We start from the raw sequence: 17,537 nt of genomic DNA on the forward strand, positions 1-17,537 counted from the left end.
AAAAAATAAGAATAATCTTCAAAGTCTTCCTTAAGCTGATAGATAAATTTACTAAAGGCATTGACATGGAAGTGACATACTGGTGTCTGGCCAGTAAGTACAGTTCCATAGGATCAGTGTTGAAAAGTAAAAGCATGTTGAGTAAAATGGCAAGCGAATGAAAGATGGTGGGTAGTGAGATGATGTGGCTTTAGTGATGAGTAGGGTGAGGAAGAGAGAGCATTGAATATTTTCTCATCTTAACACAGCTACAGTATAATGCTCTGTCCTGAACTGCTTCCTGCAAGAGAGATGGAGACCAACTGGTGAGAGAAAAGCAGGAAAAAAATTCAGAGGAACTGCAGGGGTTGTTTTGTGAGATTAGATTAAAGGAATTATGAATATGTATAGCTTGGCAGGGGTTACACTAGCTGGAACTACAGGAATGATCTCTAACAGAAATCAGAATACAAGTTATTAGAAAAAATAACAAAATAGTAATTCTTGTATGACTTTTCCTTTTTGCCAACAGATGATAACTTCCCTCCTGACATATTTGCAGTGGGGTTTGAAGAGATGGTTGAATTAAGTGCAGGGAATATTGTGAATGCCAGGTAGGTAAAAACAAAACAACAAAAAAGAGAAAAAAAGCCATCAACAAAACACACACACAAAATAACAAAAAAAAAAGAAAAGAAAAAAAACAAACCAAAACCAAAACAAAAGAAAGCAAACACAAAAAACAAAACAACAACAACAAAAAACCCACCATCACAACCCAAAAGAGGACCCTTTCCCCCAGAGGAACCAGCCAAACAAAAGCCTCCACAGTTGTTCTTTTTTATGGTCAGATGTACAGAATACTTTCTTCCAAGTCTGTTGCTTGTAATCATAGCTGGAAATATGTTTGCCATTAACAAATGGCACTGGGAAGGTGTTTGAAGTGCTTTTTTTCTGTGAACTTCTGTACAGTGGAATATATGTTTCTAAGTCTCTTAAATCAACATTGGCAGAGAAGAATTCTGATGGTTGACGCTGATTTAATGCTTGTCCTTAAATCCCTGTCTGATGTTGGAAAAATGTGCTCAATGACTACAAACATAATTGGCATTCTTGTGGGAATTTTAAAATGAATTAAATGTTTCTGTGGCTAATTGTGTTTATGAAAATCATGGCTAGAGAAGGAGTTAAAGGCAAAGCCTGAGCTTGGCATGTCAGCATGCACAGTAGGCTGTTGTGTATACTGGTCCTTTTGAATTTGGATTGAGGTAGAAGAAGTTTCCAATGTGGATCCATCAGGCTGACCAGTTAGTTCTCGGTTTTGTAAATGGCAAGTTACAGCTACAGTCATCTCCCAGTCAGGGAAGATCTCCTTTTCTCTGTGACCACAAGCAATCTTATGATTTATGAGATTGACGTGTATTTTTGGTTTTATGGCTATGATTACTACAATCTGCTTCCAGTTATCCCCAGTGAATAGGCATGTCAAACATCATGTGAGCATGGATCTTTCTAAGCACAGCCTCTCAAGTCCAGAAGTAGGATAACTGTTTCTGTATGCTGTGCCTGGGTTCACTGACCCTGCCAACTCTGGACTGGCTCACAAGGAGGTATTAATCTGTCTCTGCCATGCATCCATCCTACAGCACTTCCAGTTCCACAGCCTAATGGATGTCTGTAAAGCTGAGGCACAGTTAATCTGCTCATTTTATTGACTGTATGCGCTTTCTTTTGATTCCATTAAATGATTTTATGTTTGTTCCAGTGCAACGAATAGAAAAATGTGGGGAGAGCAGCTTCAAAAAGCAATTTCCAGGACTCATCGCTACATTCAGCTGACATCAGCACAGCTCGTTGGTGTTTGTCTTTTCATCTTTGTACGACCATATCATGTCCCCTTCATCAGGTAAAAAACAAAACAAGAAAACCCAACCACCCCACCCAACCTGTGTTTTCAGTAACATGGTGTTGTTGGAGCATGGCCAGTGAAGGGTGGGGCTGGTTTTTCAGCTTGGTGGGGTCTGTGCAAACCTGGTTTCTGGTCTCTGCTCAGTGTGAGAGACAGACATGTTTCTTGGCAGCTGTAGGCTGGCGTCAATCCTGCTGGGTTGCACAAAGGCTAGGCAGCCCAAATATCTTCCTCCAGTTCAGCCGAGAAGCCAGGCATGCTTGGACAGTCAGGGTGTAGCACCTTGTTTGGGTGCTGTCTTTATGGAAAGGGCTAGTAAGTAACTGAGCTAGTAAGTCCAAGAGTTCAAGTGAAGGCAAGTGACTCTGCCTGAAGGACGTGTTTTACAGGACTAGTTCCAGACCTGAAAAGAATGGTGGAAAACATGGAAAGGGAAGTGGGGGAAAGAGAGCTATTTTGCCATGTGACATTTTGTAGAATCAAGAGCTTTTAGGGCCCATTAAATGTTTGTCTCTCCCAGATGTTACAAGAACCAGAACCATGTGCCTAGTCAGGAGGGTTCAGAGCTGTGTGTCCTCATCTTGCTAGTACCAATGTCCCTGGAGACTGACCAAACTCCTCTTGCCCTTAGAAGATTACCTAGCCACAGGGGATATCTGCATTAAAATGCGGTGGTCACAAATTGCGCAGGGTGAGCATAAATAGGTAGGAAATGAATAATTAGCCAAAACTACCTTTGGGCATCTGTCTGACCTTGAAGTCTGGAGTGGTCCAATAAGTGCTGTATACCCCATATTAAGGCACTGATAGGCCACTGCATTTTGTGATCAAACTATCAAAACCTGCCTCTTTCTCCCTTCTGATCTCTTATCCACTGAGAAGATCAGTGCAGAGCTTGTTCAACATGAAGTGCTGTAGGCTAAGCAGAGTAACGCAATCCAGGTAACTGTGGTGGTCTTGCATTGCTGCCTTCCCAGTAATCTTTCTTCAACATGATTTTGACAAATTACATGTTTCCGCTGTCATGAAGCAGTCCAGAGGAGAATTGTGTCTGCCAGTTTTTGACTTTTCACCTGGCTTAGAAGAAATTTGAGTAATCTAGCAGGAAGTGCTTAGCTTAAATGCAAATCAGAAGCAAAACAGCACAGTGGCTCTGCTGCAGCTGTCAAACTGGATGTAACCCTTTGAAACTCCAGAGGAATAGGGAAGGGTTCGATGTTGGTAATCAAGTTTCATGAGTTAATGCTGGTGTGCTGCTATGTGTTATGTGAGTGTAATCAAACCTAGCCTGTATGCTTGTGTAGTTTTTTCCCATGCCCAGAAAAGGAAAACAAAAGTTACCAGAAGTGCAAAAGAAGGCTTCTGTGCTTACAGAAAAAAAAGCTTAGGCTTTTTTGCTTACCTGAGGGTGTCTTCTGGTAGTTTCCTGCAGTCATGAAAAGAGAGAAAAAGAGGGAGAAAAAAAGATAGAAAGGTGGGGAGAGAAGAAAATCAAGAAGGGAGGTAAGAGAGCTGTAGTATCTTACATCATTCAGATCATGAATGCCTGACAATAACTGAAATAAAACTTAGCCGTTTTCTACCTGCCTCTTACTTTAGCAAGTAAGATTCTAGTCCAGATTTGCTTGACTTATGTCTAGAAAGTAATATTTTCTCACTAGGAAGGGCATGCATGGTGCTGGGGTTGGTTACAGCAATGATCTCATCATTTACTTATCTGATCAGAAAGGCATGCTTTATTCTCGAAGTAGATTGGCCATCTGGGAGGAAGTATCCTGCAAGCAGGTGGTCTGCTTTGCCAAGTCATTCTTCTGTAGTGAAGTGTATGCTAATCATGACATTGAAATGCCATGTAATTAAGAACATAAAGACCCTAAGCAATTTGTCATCAGTACAGAACTCGTTTTAGGAGTTAGTTATAAATAGTTGTATCCAATAATCACTGATTTTATTGCATCTGATTTAACAAATTATGGGTTATGATCTTTAATTGACTGAAAAATCTGGCACCAACTGCGAAGTTGGCTTTTAACATGTAGTCACACTAATGAAATTGTTAACTGCCTGAAAAACAGATTTCCGTGTGGTCAAAAACAAAAGGAAATGTAATAGTAAATTTAGTTATTGTCTGTATTTTAAAGATCATAGTAGATTTAAACTTGAAAAATATGTTCTGTAGAAATTCCCAATATTTCGGAAATAGTGTCTTGCTTATCTGTTTGGAAGAGAGAAAGAGGAGGGAAATATATTCAAATAGTTTTATTTCTGTGCTATTGTATTATACTTAATTTGAAGCACAAGTGTGTGAACATCATAAACTAAAAGATGAGCCTAAGACAACAAGTTTTCTGGAGGGGAGAAGACATGGTATTCTAAACTGGCTTTTCCTTTATGCTGCAGTCAAACCTGATTGAATGTTTGTCCCTGCAGCCGTTTACTGTCTTATCTTTCTATCTTTACTTTTTTTTTAATATAGGGATGTAGCAATAGACACCGTGAAGACAGGAATGGGAGGAAAAGCTGGAAATAAAGGGGCAGTGAGCATTCGTTTTCAGTTCTATAGTACTAGTTTCTGCTTTATATGCAGTCACTTAACTGCTGGGCAGACTCAGGTGAAAGAAAGGAATGAAGATTATAAAGAAATCACACAGAAACTCAGCTTCCCAATGGTAAGTGTATGTGCATGTATGCTAAAAAAAATTGAGATAAAGGCTGTATCTTTGCATTATGAAAGCTGGTCTCAGGCTGTCTTTGATGACAGGTCATATCAAAGAAGTCTTCTCAGTGCTATGGAGAATGGGCTTATAGGACAATGTTAAAACATTTCACAAGAGACCAGACACCACCCAACATAGCACTCACTTAACAAAGGTACTACCCCTTTCAAAAAATATAGTTGCTGCAGTGCTTGAAAAGTCCTTGCATTTGCGCAGTTTTGAAGTTTATCTTTCACAAAGGTGCAACTTAACTGACAAATCTGTAAGGCCTCATGGATAAGATCTAGGTGCCTGGCTAGAGAGCATGATATCAATAGCACTTGCTGGCACTAGTTAGTAACAGTACATAAAAGACCATCCATGCCACTCAGAACATCAGTGCTTTAGCTGCTCCTGCTCGGGTATGACATACCAGTTCTTGGTCACTGACACAATACTTTCTGTTCCCTTCACTTTGTCCTCACAAATGTGTCACTTCCAAGGAAAGCTGTTTGGCTTTCCTCAGTGTGTGGCAGGTAGGCTTAGCTGCTTTAGCTGCACTACTGTATGTGTATGAATAACTTTTTCCCTAAATAGTGTCAAATCAATCATCCTAGTGTTTTATTTCACACTTGTCTCCTCAGGCCAGTAGGTGACTCATGAGATTTAGTAGCAGTGCTCCTTTGCTTCCTTCAATGTTGGTTGCTTTAATTTCCACAATATTTTATTTCTCAGACCTCCCTGGAGAGGTTCTAAACCAAGGAGGGAATGGACCAGCTTGTGTATTCTAGTTTGTCAGCAAAAGATGGCGTTTAGGTTGAAAACCATAAAATTTTAACTTCCTGTTGTTTGCAAGGTTTAGAGGCTTGGCACATGCAGCATATCAATAAGTTGTTTTATGTAAGAACTAACACTGACAGTCTGGACGTCCTGCATAGAATATCTGTTCCAAATGGCCATAAAGTTGTACTCACGGTAGTTTTTTCCTTCTAATACCTCATTAGCATTTTATGTCTTTTACATTTGCAATAGCTGAATGTACCTGTTTGTAATGCATAGAAAGAGTGCCCTCTAGTGCTGTGACAGCCACAGCTCTGGAATGATTTCTTTACAAATCTCTGGCTAGTAGAGGTTTATAGCTTAACTGGAAGAAGGAAAAAAACCCAGAAAGACTGGTTAGAGGATGAGATGTAAAATTTAGAACTGGAATTAATTTTCAGTGGCGTTTTATTTCAATACATTTGCCAAACTACAACATGCATATAAGATCAAATTTGGAGCTTGTTCTTACTCAGAGCCTATGTCATTGAATATGCCTTGGTAGCAGAAGCACATTTTGTGTTATATTTAGAATATGTAAATATATGTGGGTGAAATGTATTAGGGAAACAAGCATATGTTTTTAATATTCATGATAGCCAAATTGTGAATATAAAGCAGGGGTCCTGGCTTAGACATACCTTCAGGAAACAGGGGTCAGAGCCTGAAACTCTAGTTTACAAATTCAGCTCAGCTGGATGCAAAAGACAGTGAAGGAACTGTTCCATTTTAGCATAAGATGGATTTTAACAAATAGAATGTGACAAGTAGGTCCGGTATTTAGTAATTCAGAGAGACTGGGTTCTACATTTCAATGCATTTAAAATGTGTTTTCATTAATGTGATTTAACATTAACAGTATTCTGTACCTCCAAACTAGGGGCAGAGCATGTTCTCACATGACTATGTCTTCTGGTGTGGTGATTTTAACTATCGCATTGATCTAACATATGAGGAAGTGTTTTATTTTCTCAAACGTCAAGATTGGAAGACACTTTTGGAATTTGACCAACTACAACAGCAAAAATCCAGTGGAAAAGTAAGGCAGTGTGTCTCCTTTCCTTGAATACCTGTATTTTGGTTTGGTCTAGTTCCTTGAGCGAGTAAAAAAGCTGCATTTTCAGACCCTTCTTTGTAGTACATGAATGTACTAATTTGTTTAAAAATCAGAATGTTGTTTGTTTGCGAGGAAGCAGATGCATGACAATGGCACCTACCTCATCTGTGATTTGATCAAAGAGATGGTATTTGCCTTCATAGATTTTTAAAGACTTCCATGAAGGGACTATTAATTTTGGACCAACATATAAATACGACGTTGGCTCAGAGGCTTATGATACAAGTGATAAGTGCAGAACCCCAGCTTGGACTGACAGAGTGCTTTGGTGGAGAAAGAAACTGCCTTTTGAAAAAACAGGTGTGTAAGATCTTTCCTCATCCTTTATCTGAAAGTTGTTTTAGATTTCATCCAGAATCCACATAAGGGAATTTAATGTAGTGAATGGTGAGGAAGTGAGTGAGTGAGTTCTGGACATAAGGGAATTTAATCTAGTGAATGGTGAAGAAGGGAGTTAGTGAGTTCTGGGCTGTCAGTTGTCTTTAGATGGGTCCTGTAGGCTTTGTCAGATTGCAGTAGCTTTACTTTGGCAGATATTCTTTCAGCTTCACTGAAATAACTTGTACAGCTAGAAAGAGCCATTTCTTCATGTGAACAAAGGGCTCATGCTAGAGAATTAAAAGGTGCTGGGAGTTTGCTCAGGAACTGAAAATAATCCAGCTATAGCAATCTAGAAATTATTCTGTTGTTTTTCAACAGAATTATTAGTCCACGTAAAGTTCCCATGTTATAATGGCTACGTTGTTGCCACTGTTGTCCTCAGCAGATGTATAAGCGCTTTTCTGTAATTTCTTCTGCCATAGTAATTCTTAGGAATATTTCTGCTAGCTTCTGGAATCGGGAGAGATTTCATTAATTAGTGTTTGTAAAGTACTTTCTGATCATGAGTGGCCAGCACAACAGAAGGGCTGTTTTCACTTGTTATTCATGAGTTACGCGAACAAAATAAAAAATATTTCTTTGTGTGTCCAGGGACAGTTTTCATAACCGTTCTTTCAGTCTGTAGGTATGTTCCCTGGTGTTTATAAGATCTGACCAAAGTCACATTAAAAGTGTAATTGCTGGGAAGTAGCTTGATTTGTGCCTGCAGATTTGCTTTTTCACTTGCCTGGGAACTGCTGCTTGGAATCCTGGTCATACCATGAGGGTAAAAGGTACAAAGCAAAACTAGGGCAATCAGAGAGTATGTGTCAGTGTGATACAGAGTTATATGCTCTTATTAAAGGAATGAAAAATAACGTAAAATGAGGAGCTTAAACCATTGCAGGAGATGTAATCTGGGAAAGAAAAACCGTGTGAGATACAGTAAGGAAGCTAAAAAAGCCCTCTTGTGCTGGCTGTTTTCAGTTTAGGAGAAGGAAAACCCTTCAGCATATTCCTTATTTTGCATAGAAAGGTTTGCCCCGGCAGGACTTTAGTTGATGGAGTACACACAGAATGTAGGACCTATCTAGCCAAGGCAGGTTCCTGTCTTTAGGGTTAGTAGGCCTTCCACAGCTAGCTCACATGGGTATATACCTGACCCCTTGTCTGTTCATCCACCTTCCCAGCCCTTCAAAGCTTTTCTAATTATTTCACTACTAGAGTTCCTCTCCTTTACTGCTGGTGGCAAGGCTTTTCTGCCTCTTGGCTCCAGTTCTTTTGCCTTTCTTCCTTTTGCTGTTACAGGCTAGAGGATTATTTGCCTTCTGAGAAGAAAGTGTAGCCACAGTGCGAGTGTTTAGGCATGAACACGATATTCCATATTAACTCCTTTTCAACTCCAGAGAAAAAAAATGGAGTTGTCTATTAGCCTAAACAGTGACCTAGAACCTGCCTGTTATTCACAGCAGTATAATACTCTACCATAATGTCTAGAGCCCTTTGTCATCTTCATGCATTGCAAAAGAAGTATTCAGAGGTTAGATTTGCATAGGTTTGCTTTCTCCCATATCTTGTGCATTGTTTCTCCAATCCCTGTGTATTCAGATTTACAGTGTGTATTGCAGGTAGTGTCTGTTTCTATGCTCAGTAATGGGGCGGGAGCCAAAATCCTAGTATGACTATGTCAACCCAGATTGTACAGGCAGTTGATTAGGTGACATTCAGGTTAAACATTTTACAGGTTTTTTTTTCCTAGTGATCAGCTGTCTCTGTTGCACTCCCTGTCCTTTCTATATTGTTGCCCTAGTCCCTAGCTGGTAAATATTTCAGGATACAAGAACAAAAATACCCCACCTCCTACTACTAGGGTCTGTAAAGCGTGTCCTAATAGAATAGCTCTTAACTGTTAGTACAGCTAGTTTTAAGTGAATTTTAAATCATGTTTTGTGCTGCATAGCTGGAGAGATCAATCTTCTAGACAGTGATCTGAATGCTGAAACTAAAGTCAGGCACACCTGGACACCCGGAGCCTTGATGTACTATGGGAGAGCTGAGCTGCAAGCATCTGACCACAGGTAAAGTCCTAAGCAAATCATAAAAGAAAGGGCACTAGGTAGAATGTGTCATACTGAATTATGACGCATTCATAATGTCGTAATTGTTGTATTATAGTTGTAATACATACATTGTTGTAACAGGAATTACACTCTTATTCTATGTTTATTATCCATTTGGAGGGGTTTTTTTCCTTCATGGTAGGTTTTATACCAGGGGGAAAGTATCTATGGTCTTGCGTTGATTTCTACTGCACTGTGGTGGATTTGGTTGGATTGGGTTGGGTAAGTTGTAGCAACAGGTATAGAAAACTGAGGGCTTTCTGTTGCTTGATTTTGGAAGGCTCCAATAGCAAAACAAGCTGTTCTGATGGGCTTCCACTCAGCTTGCCATGGGAGAGGAGGAGACTGGAACAGTGTGGCCTGAAGAGGTGTAAGCCATGTACACAGGGCTAGGTGTGACCATTCCAGAGTAGTGAAGTGTTGGGCTTCTGGGCTTCCCTTAGAAATGGAGATGGGAGAAGGAGGGAAAAATAAAGACCAGTGCCCCTGGTTGGTCCATATCATTAACTTGCCTTTAGGGATATGAATGACCTTCGTTAAACTTGTTCACAGCTTCACTTTCCTCAAACAAATTCTGTAATAAATACACCCTGAAAGCTCCCTTGCATTTGGAATAATCTTTGTCTCACCCTTTGCATGCCCTATGGAAGTGCTACAGTATTTTTCTTCATAGCAATGCTCAGTGACCCGCAGTAGCTGGCTCTGTGCTTCTCACAGTGCTTCTGCATGCGAGAACTGTTCTTTATTCCTCCAGCAATGGAAGAACGTGCCTCTTGCAATCAGTTTCCGTGTGTCAAGGCTTTGACATTGCTGTCTTCCACAAAGCACAGTGGAACTGCTGCACTCATTATAAAGGACCCTGAGGATGCAATCGGTGAAACATGACTGTTGTACATTGGTTTTCTATTTCAGCAAACTTGACTGCAGAAACTGCTTTTTAATTACAGTCAGCAGGTTTGCTTTCCCAAGGTTTGTGCTGGAAAAGGGGCTTGTGACATATGGAAATGCATTATGATTCACAGTGCATGTAGAAATACTTAACTATTTCTATACTTCTTCTGCCCACCACTTTTACTATTTCTTTTGAGCTCTGCTGTTGTTGCTTTCACACATTCTGGTAATGCGTATTTCTAATCTGTGGCAAGTAGGAGGCAGCAATTCCACTTACTGCTGTCTGTGTATGTGCAAGGTGGAAATCTGAGAATGTGGATTGCATCCACTGAGATGAGACAAGCTTTACTCTTTCAGAGAGCTTTCTCAGTTTTATTTCGATCTAACACACAGAGAGGTGATTTGTAAGAAAAGGCTGAAGAAGCAAGTTTGCAGTGTTGGCTGCTTATAATGTGATGGATTGACATATGTTTTCTACATAACCAAACTATACACTTAGAGTACTTTGTCCTTCTGTTTTTGGAAGAAGACATCTTTATGTGACCTTGTCTAAGAGAACATAATTGCCTTCCTGATCTATAGATGTTTTGGAACATAGTTTTTTGATAATGAGTGAAAATACCAGGTTTGCCAGAAGTGCTACACACAATTGTTATTTGAATTCCTTTACAGTCCTTACTGTTACATTCAGCTAATTCAGGACTGGTAAATATATTTAACAGAGCTCAAGACATGGTCATCCACTGCAGGAAAAATGAAACAACCCACCAGACTCTGAACTTCTGGGTTGTATTGCCAACCACAGTGCTCTTTTGCAGTGAGACCTTAAGTAATTTGTTCCGCTTCTCTTTCTGTGTAGGTCATACATAATGATCACTTCCTTCTAAGGCATAGCAGGCTTAATTAAACATTTGCAATGAGATGTAACATTGTGGAGTTAATAGTCATAGTTGTATGGAGTTTAAAAAATACACTGTTTGTCCTTCACACAACTAAGTGCTTACTTGTCCTGCTGCTTGACACTGGTTTTAATTTTATAGAAGCATTTCCTGTTGAGTGATATTGATCTTAATTTCAAATAAGCATTTCTCCTTTGTTTTATATAGGCCAGTGTTAGCTATTGTAGAAGTGGAAGTTCAGGAAGTTAATCAAGCTGCCCGTGAGAGTGTTTTCCAGGAAGTGTCATCTTTCCAGGGACCACTGGATGCCACAGTAGTGGTATATCTGTTATCACCAACACCAGAAGAGAAGAATGAATTTCCTGAGGACTTGCGTACAGAGCTTATGCAAATGTTTGAGAATTATGGCACTATTGTTCTGGTCAGGTAAGTTTGGGATCTGAAATGACATGTCAGCTATTCAAGAACATAGGCTAGAAATTCCCTTTTTGTCCTGACGGATTCTAGTTTTGTATTAGAAAGCAATATGCTGCATTCCTTTCCTGCATGCTGAATTCCTCATTAGAAATTGAATACAAGTGTTTTGAATACCTTTTACCTCTCATCAACCTGTTAAAGAAATAGTCTAACAGTTCTCTTAGCTGAGTGGAGGAGAATTTTATCTGGTACAGCACCATAAAGCAGAGGCCTTGATGTGAATCATCACCTTTACATGCAGGCCTCATTTGTTTACATAGCCTCTGTTGGCAGGGCCCTGCCTCACTTCCTCTGAGGAAGTAGTGCTCTCTTCCAGCACTGTCATGCTCACTAAGATTTCCTAGCTCGCTCACCTTTCTTTTGGGAGTCATTTTGGTTGTTTGTTAATAGTACAGCTTCTTGAAGTTCCATCACCTACTAAGTTTGAGAGGGAGAGTGCAATGTGATACCTTCTGGCAGAGCAGTTTAATTTCATTCTGTGCAGGGCTCCAACATGTACAGCTCCTGTACAAGGCTGTGAGACTTCTGTTTTGAGAAATACAGGCAAAAGATCTGACAGTTGACCTCGGAAACAAGACCAGAAACTTGCTTGTATTATATTAGACCCATTTATTAATGGAGAAAACTGATGACCTGTTGTATGGTTTTATGAAGTACCAAATATAAGTTGAGAGTTTAAAAGCAACCCTGCAGAAACAGCAGCATCACCTGCTTGTGAAGAAGTGGAGCAAGAAAAGAATATGCTTTGGTGGTTTAGTTTTGGTTTAAATTTCTTCACACCTTGATAGTATACCAATTTTGGGGAGCATCACGTGTCCTCTGAGGTGAGGACATGTGACATACATGAGGGGTATGGAGAGCCATGGAAGTTAGTGCAGAGGGAGTGCAGATATCAGACTTGGTCAGACCTGTCAACAGCTCCTGAGATGTTTATACTGCTGCTTTATGGGGAGGCAGTCCAGTCAAGGGCAGGGTGCTGGGGTCACACAAGGGAGGCTGGGGGAGAGGAAGAGCTGAACTGGGATTCGTAGATCATGTTACTCCCCCCAAAATAGAGTTGTGAGGAAAACACAACTAAAGCCAAATATATAGCTATACAAAGCTACCATGCTTGCCTTTAAGGCTTTTTAGTCAATGGTGAAGTAAAGTACATTGTTTTTTCTCCTCTACCCTTTTTTCCTAGGATCAGTGGAGGTCAAATGCTGGTTACATTTGCAGACAGCAAGTCAGCTCTTCGTGTTATGGATATAGATGGTGTCAAAGTAAGACTCTCTCAAACCTTTAATAGGAATTTCATAACAAATTTCTCAAAAGTGGTTGCTTAGAATGAGATAGTTGAGTTTCTATCTGTATCAAGTGGCATTATTTTAAAGAAATTTAGTGGTCACAAAGTCCTTAGCCTTCACAGCTGCTGAGGCTTTTAATGCAGTATTTCAGTTTCGGAGGGCAGGAGGTGACTTTTCTTGGAGCTCCTAAGGACTGCTTAAGATCTGGCCTTTGATACCAGTGCAGAATATATGGACTTAGCCATTGTTCTGGCACTTGAAGCAGTTCTCCTGAGATAATATGTGACTTCATGCTGTTGCCAAAGCATCCTCACGATTGTGGTTTGGAGACTTTTCATTACTCTTAAGTGTATCAAATAAACTCTTTCTACCAAGCTGGAACAACATGATTCATTGGCCTCCATGGCAAACTCAGCATTAGCAGTAGGCATTTACCTTCCTATCCCCTGCTCTTCCTTCCCACACACATGTTCTACAATTCATCAAGCCCCTCATTTATGCTGATAAAACTGTTTGTGGGGCTGCACTGTAAACTTAACACTCAAGTAATGGATTTAACTCTCATTCTTCTTTCATATTTGGAGCTATATCTTTTAATTTGGCTCCTTTCACTGATGTAATTTATAGCACAAGCCAAAATGCAGTTGCATGTGTGCAGTGTCTAAAAGTGCTGGGAACCTGACTCAGGAACTTTCCATATTAATTTTGTTTCAAAGCTGCTGGCTTGGATACATCTCACCCCAAATGTCATGAAGCAACACATATAAGCAGTTGCGGTCTTAACCTGTTTAATACTATACTTTCCATATACATCAACCATCATATTTGGGATTATCTGAGCAGAGAATCTCCTTACAGGTGGCAGCAAGTAGCAAATTCCTGTGTGTTTTAAAGCTACTGACTCAAAAATGGAACCCTCCCACACCATTATTACTATCACAGTATTGTTTTGACGATATTGGATGTTTCATCAATTTCCCAAGTATTTCCCAAATGTAGCAGCAGTACTTTTGAGCTGTGAAGCTAATTTTCCTTCAAGAATATTGTTACAGCCTGAAAACTTGGTTGTGGAGTAGGAAGAGTGCTTTCTTTTCATTTAGCTTCCTAAATGAAGCTAGTTGCATCAGTTTCTGAAGCAGTTGTACAACAGACGAGCAGCACTTGCTTATTCTCTTCAGGTGTTCTCATTTTGTGAAGTTGCTTGGCAAAGAGGAAACAGTTCTTTCTTTGCATTAGGTTAGAGGCAGAACAGTGAAGATCCGGCCCAAGACTAAGGACTGGCTAAAGGGCCTTCAGGAGGAAATTGCTCGAAAACGGGACAGCATTGCCCCCATGACCCCCACAGCAAACTCCTTTCTTCTGGAAGAAAATTTTGACTTCTCAAGTTTGGACTATGACTCGGAAGGTGAGCAGAAGGATTCTAAGTGAAATTGTGGGAAATTGGTTTGCTGACTTTGATTGCATAGAGAAAGTACTGTGTGAGTGTCAGTTACATCTTAATCTGTAATGAAGCCACAATTCTTAAAAAGAGGATCGTAACTAAGGCCATAACCTGCCTTGTGCCTGGGTAGAGAACTGTTGGCTGAGATTGTCCTATCAATTTAGTGTTACAATATATGGTAGCAAATCCAAGTTATGGTACAGTTGTCTGTATAGAAACAAACTGTAATGAAACACATGGGTTACACAAGAAGCTCGCCCAGCCTGTATATTAAATGCATTGTAGAGAGAGACAGAGAATACATTTCCTCACTAGTTCTTTCTTACTTAATATTTTAATTCAGGTGATATAGTGGAGGATGAAGATGACTATTTAGATGATACTTTGTGTCAACACCTAGTAGATGACACAGCAGAAGATATGCCTGAGAGCTCTGAACAATTTGCATCCACACCTCTTTCAAACAAATCTGGACACAACCCACAGCTCTATAAAGGTAAAGTATCTACCTTCCTTAAAGTAAGACCTGAAAGTTTCTCCTTTTGTCTGTATTTCCCTGTTCATTTTGATTTTCAGGTCCTCCAAAGATGAGGATCATCTTTTTGGTACATGTTCATGCTCAACCTCTCCTTTGAGTTCGTGACAGTAGCTGAGGTCCTCAGGCGTAACAGCAACACAAATAATAAAGCTTACATCCTCCTTCTCTGTAGCCAAGGCAAGGCAAGAATGCTGAGAAATGCTGGTTTCCTTTTGCAGTCAGGAGAAATTAAGTCTTTCTATCCATTTCATGTTGTTTGGCACCAGAGTATACCACAAAAAAATGTCTGTTATTTTCCTATAAGTGAAGGACTGAGCAAAATCAAACCAAAGGAATCCTGTAGATTCAGTGATGGGCTTGGCTCTGTCCTTTGAGCAATAGCTGTGGCAGTGCAGTCAGGTGTAAGCTGGAAAGTACAGGAGTGGTTTTGTTCAAACAGCATACTTCAAGGAGGCCTAAAGTTTCTTCTTTTTTCCCATTTTATTTATTTTTGAAGAAGTTGAGGTTCACAAAACAGGTATATTCATTCTTTTAGTGCTTCATAAATTTGTTACCTTTTTTCCTGGTCACCTGGCTTGTTGTATGTTAATGGAAACTGACTCAATAAAGGGAAGATAAAGCTGTGAAGAAAATACTGATAAAACCTGCAGCAAGAACAAGTCAAACCAGTGGAGGTCTTACAGTGGAATGTGATCAGGGCATGCTTTGGTGACCAAGCATTGACAGGCTGGGTCATGCACTGAACACTTCATTGTGACAGCAAGTGATTCAGTAGCTGTCATTCTGTGCTCTCTCAGAAGTGCTTTGTCTTCTGATATACAAGTGAAAACTTTAATACTTTCAACGACTGAGTCAGAAGTAGAGTTCAAAAAGATTAAATGAAATTCCTAACTTTACACAGATTTTCCAAACAGAGTGATATACAGCTTTCTTGCCTGCCTTGAGTCATGCTGAGTGCAGTGTGGCCAGACCCAGAAACCTAGCCCCGAGTTGAGAAGTAATCTGTCATTATTAAATACTGTAAAGCCAATCACTTTGTATTATAGGATGACTTGCCCTCCAAACACCTCTGGTCTACTGTGTGATGATTCATTAAGCTACAGAGAATTGCAGTGATTCTTTTCACCCACACTAACTCTTTTCCACAAAAAAATATCACAAAGTAAATGGAGATTATATAGTTTGAAGAAGGTCAAGGTGCGGTCATGATCTCACAAAGCTCAAAATATTATATATTCAATCCATCTTGAAAGTCTCTGCAATTTCAGATGTGTCCATGAGCTTCCAATTCTGGCTGAGTAACTCCCAATCGAAGGTATGATGATTGTATAGCTGATTTTAGACACTGATGGAAACCAGTGATGGGCAGAACAGTGTGTATGTATGTTTCTGAGGTCAAAGAAGGGCATAGCCTCACAAAACTGATGTCACTGCAAGCTGTAGCCTAAAACCAGCAGCCTTTTATGGGGATAGAGTGGTGATGGCTGTTTTTTATCTGTGTTCAGTGTTACTGCCAGAATTTCAAGCCGTGCTTTTAGGGGCCTGCATGACTGCTTGCATCCTACTGATGAATGTGTATTTGCAGCTTAGAAGTACAGAAAATGCAAAGAGAAGGGGGAGGGCAGGTTGGGCAGATCACAGACTCTGTCTCTGTGGCTACCATCCGCTGCTGAGTGGGAGATGGGAACTGTAAGGCAGCTTGGTATTCCCTGCAGAGCACAGCCTTCTGAAAAACAAGAACTTGTGTAAAAATGCCTCAAGTATGAGAGACTGCTGCTACACAGCTCCTTCCCCATCCTCTCCAAGCCTCAGGGACAAAACTAAACCCAGAGAATTTTGGAGCACTAAAGAACAGAGCTGCATGGCTGGGTAGTTGTGGCAGGGTAAGAGAACTGAATTGAAAGCCCTCCATGTAGCAGAGGGGGAGACAAAAGCAATCACTGCTTCTCACTCCTTGAGCTGTCAGAGAGGCTTAGGCAGAAGGAAAGACTGTGAAATTACCTAGTCATGTAAGGTGCAGCCAGGGGCTACCAAACTGAGGCAGTTGTTCTCTGGAAAACAGAGACGTGACATGTGAGCCGTTCAGATTTTTCACTGGCATAAAACAGTTCTCCTGAGCAAGGAAAGTTGTCTAATCTTCAGAGGGAAATTCCTGTGTTCAGGAAGGAAGAACAAGGGATTGGCTGTGATTAACTAGCCTCCTTGTGGCTGTCACAACAAAGTTTGAATGAGAACAAGTTGCCACCAATTCTGGCTGTGAAAAGCTCAGAACCTGGTACGGTGACTAGTAACACTGAAATCAGATGCAGGCAGTCTTTGTGTTGGTGTAAACAGTTAATAAATGCTGCAAAAGGGGAGAGAGAGAAGTGTCTGACAAAAGGGTATGTGTTTCTTGGAGTGGGAGCAGGAAGACATTTAGGGAGAGCAAAACAAGATGAAAGGAGCCACAGCATATGGCTGAGATACCTGGTTGAGGCTTGCCATTCATAATTCCCTCTCTCCTGACCATCCAAATTTGGTGCATCTCACCCAGCAGGTATCTAATACAGATTCTTCCTAAAATTTCCCTAGATGATTCAGACCTGGCCGATCTGAAGCGGGAGCTGGAGGTGGATGAGGAATGCCGTCGCCGGCCTCCAAGCAGGTCTCTGTCCATTCCTACCAGGCCTCGGCCACTTCAGCCACCACAGAGGCCTCCCCCTCCAGGTGAGTTTAACTTTCTTTAACCTTATGTTGGCACCACCTGAACAGTTTTGCTGCCAATTGTAGGTGCCACAGAAAGTAGTACCTTGTTCTGAAATATGAGGCTGTTGAGGTATTCACACTTGCTTCCCAGTCTGTTTCAGCCTGACTGTGGCTGCAGTTAGTGGGAGAAGTTTGCCCTTAGGGTGACAGATTCTCCACAAACAAATGCCTTTAGTGAGGATGGAATGGCCCATATGTTCCATACTAATTCAGGTTAGCCAGTTAACCAGCCACGTTGTGGCAATAAAAATTAATATCAG

General features: G+C 40.6%; 1 protein-coding gene across 1 annotated transcript in view; it reads left to right on the forward strand.

The window, feature by feature from the left end:
* Positions 1-17,537, forward strand: part of SYNJ2 (synaptojanin 2) — a gene marked incomplete at both ends in the record, with an annotated part of 65,714 nt that overhangs the window by 41,681 nt on the left and 6,496 nt on the right. Inside the window, 11 exons of the mRNA XM_080616562.1 lie at positions 512-593; positions 1,745-1,885; positions 4,365-4,557; positions 6,284-6,442; positions 6,664-6,820; positions 8,841-8,958; positions 10,998-11,216; positions 12,451-12,529; positions 13,790-13,958; positions 14,338-14,490; positions 17,104-17,238. Coding sequence (XP_080472688.1) covers positions 512-593; positions 1,745-1,885; positions 4,365-4,557; positions 6,284-6,442; positions 6,664-6,820; positions 8,841-8,958; positions 10,998-11,216; positions 12,451-12,529; positions 13,790-13,958; positions 14,338-14,490; positions 17,104-17,238 — 1,605 coding nt within the window. The remainder of the gene's footprint in view (positions 1-511; positions 594-1,744; positions 1,886-4,364; positions 4,558-6,283; positions 6,443-6,663; positions 6,821-8,840; positions 8,959-10,997; positions 11,217-12,450; positions 12,530-13,789; positions 13,959-14,337; positions 14,491-17,103; positions 17,239-17,537) is intronic.

Source organism: Psittacula echo (assembly GCF_963264785.1).
Source record: "Psittacula echo genome assembly, chromosome: 4".
Taxonomy (NCBI): domain Eukaryota; kingdom Metazoa; phylum Chordata; class Aves; order Psittaciformes; family Psittacidae; genus Psittacula; species Psittacula echo.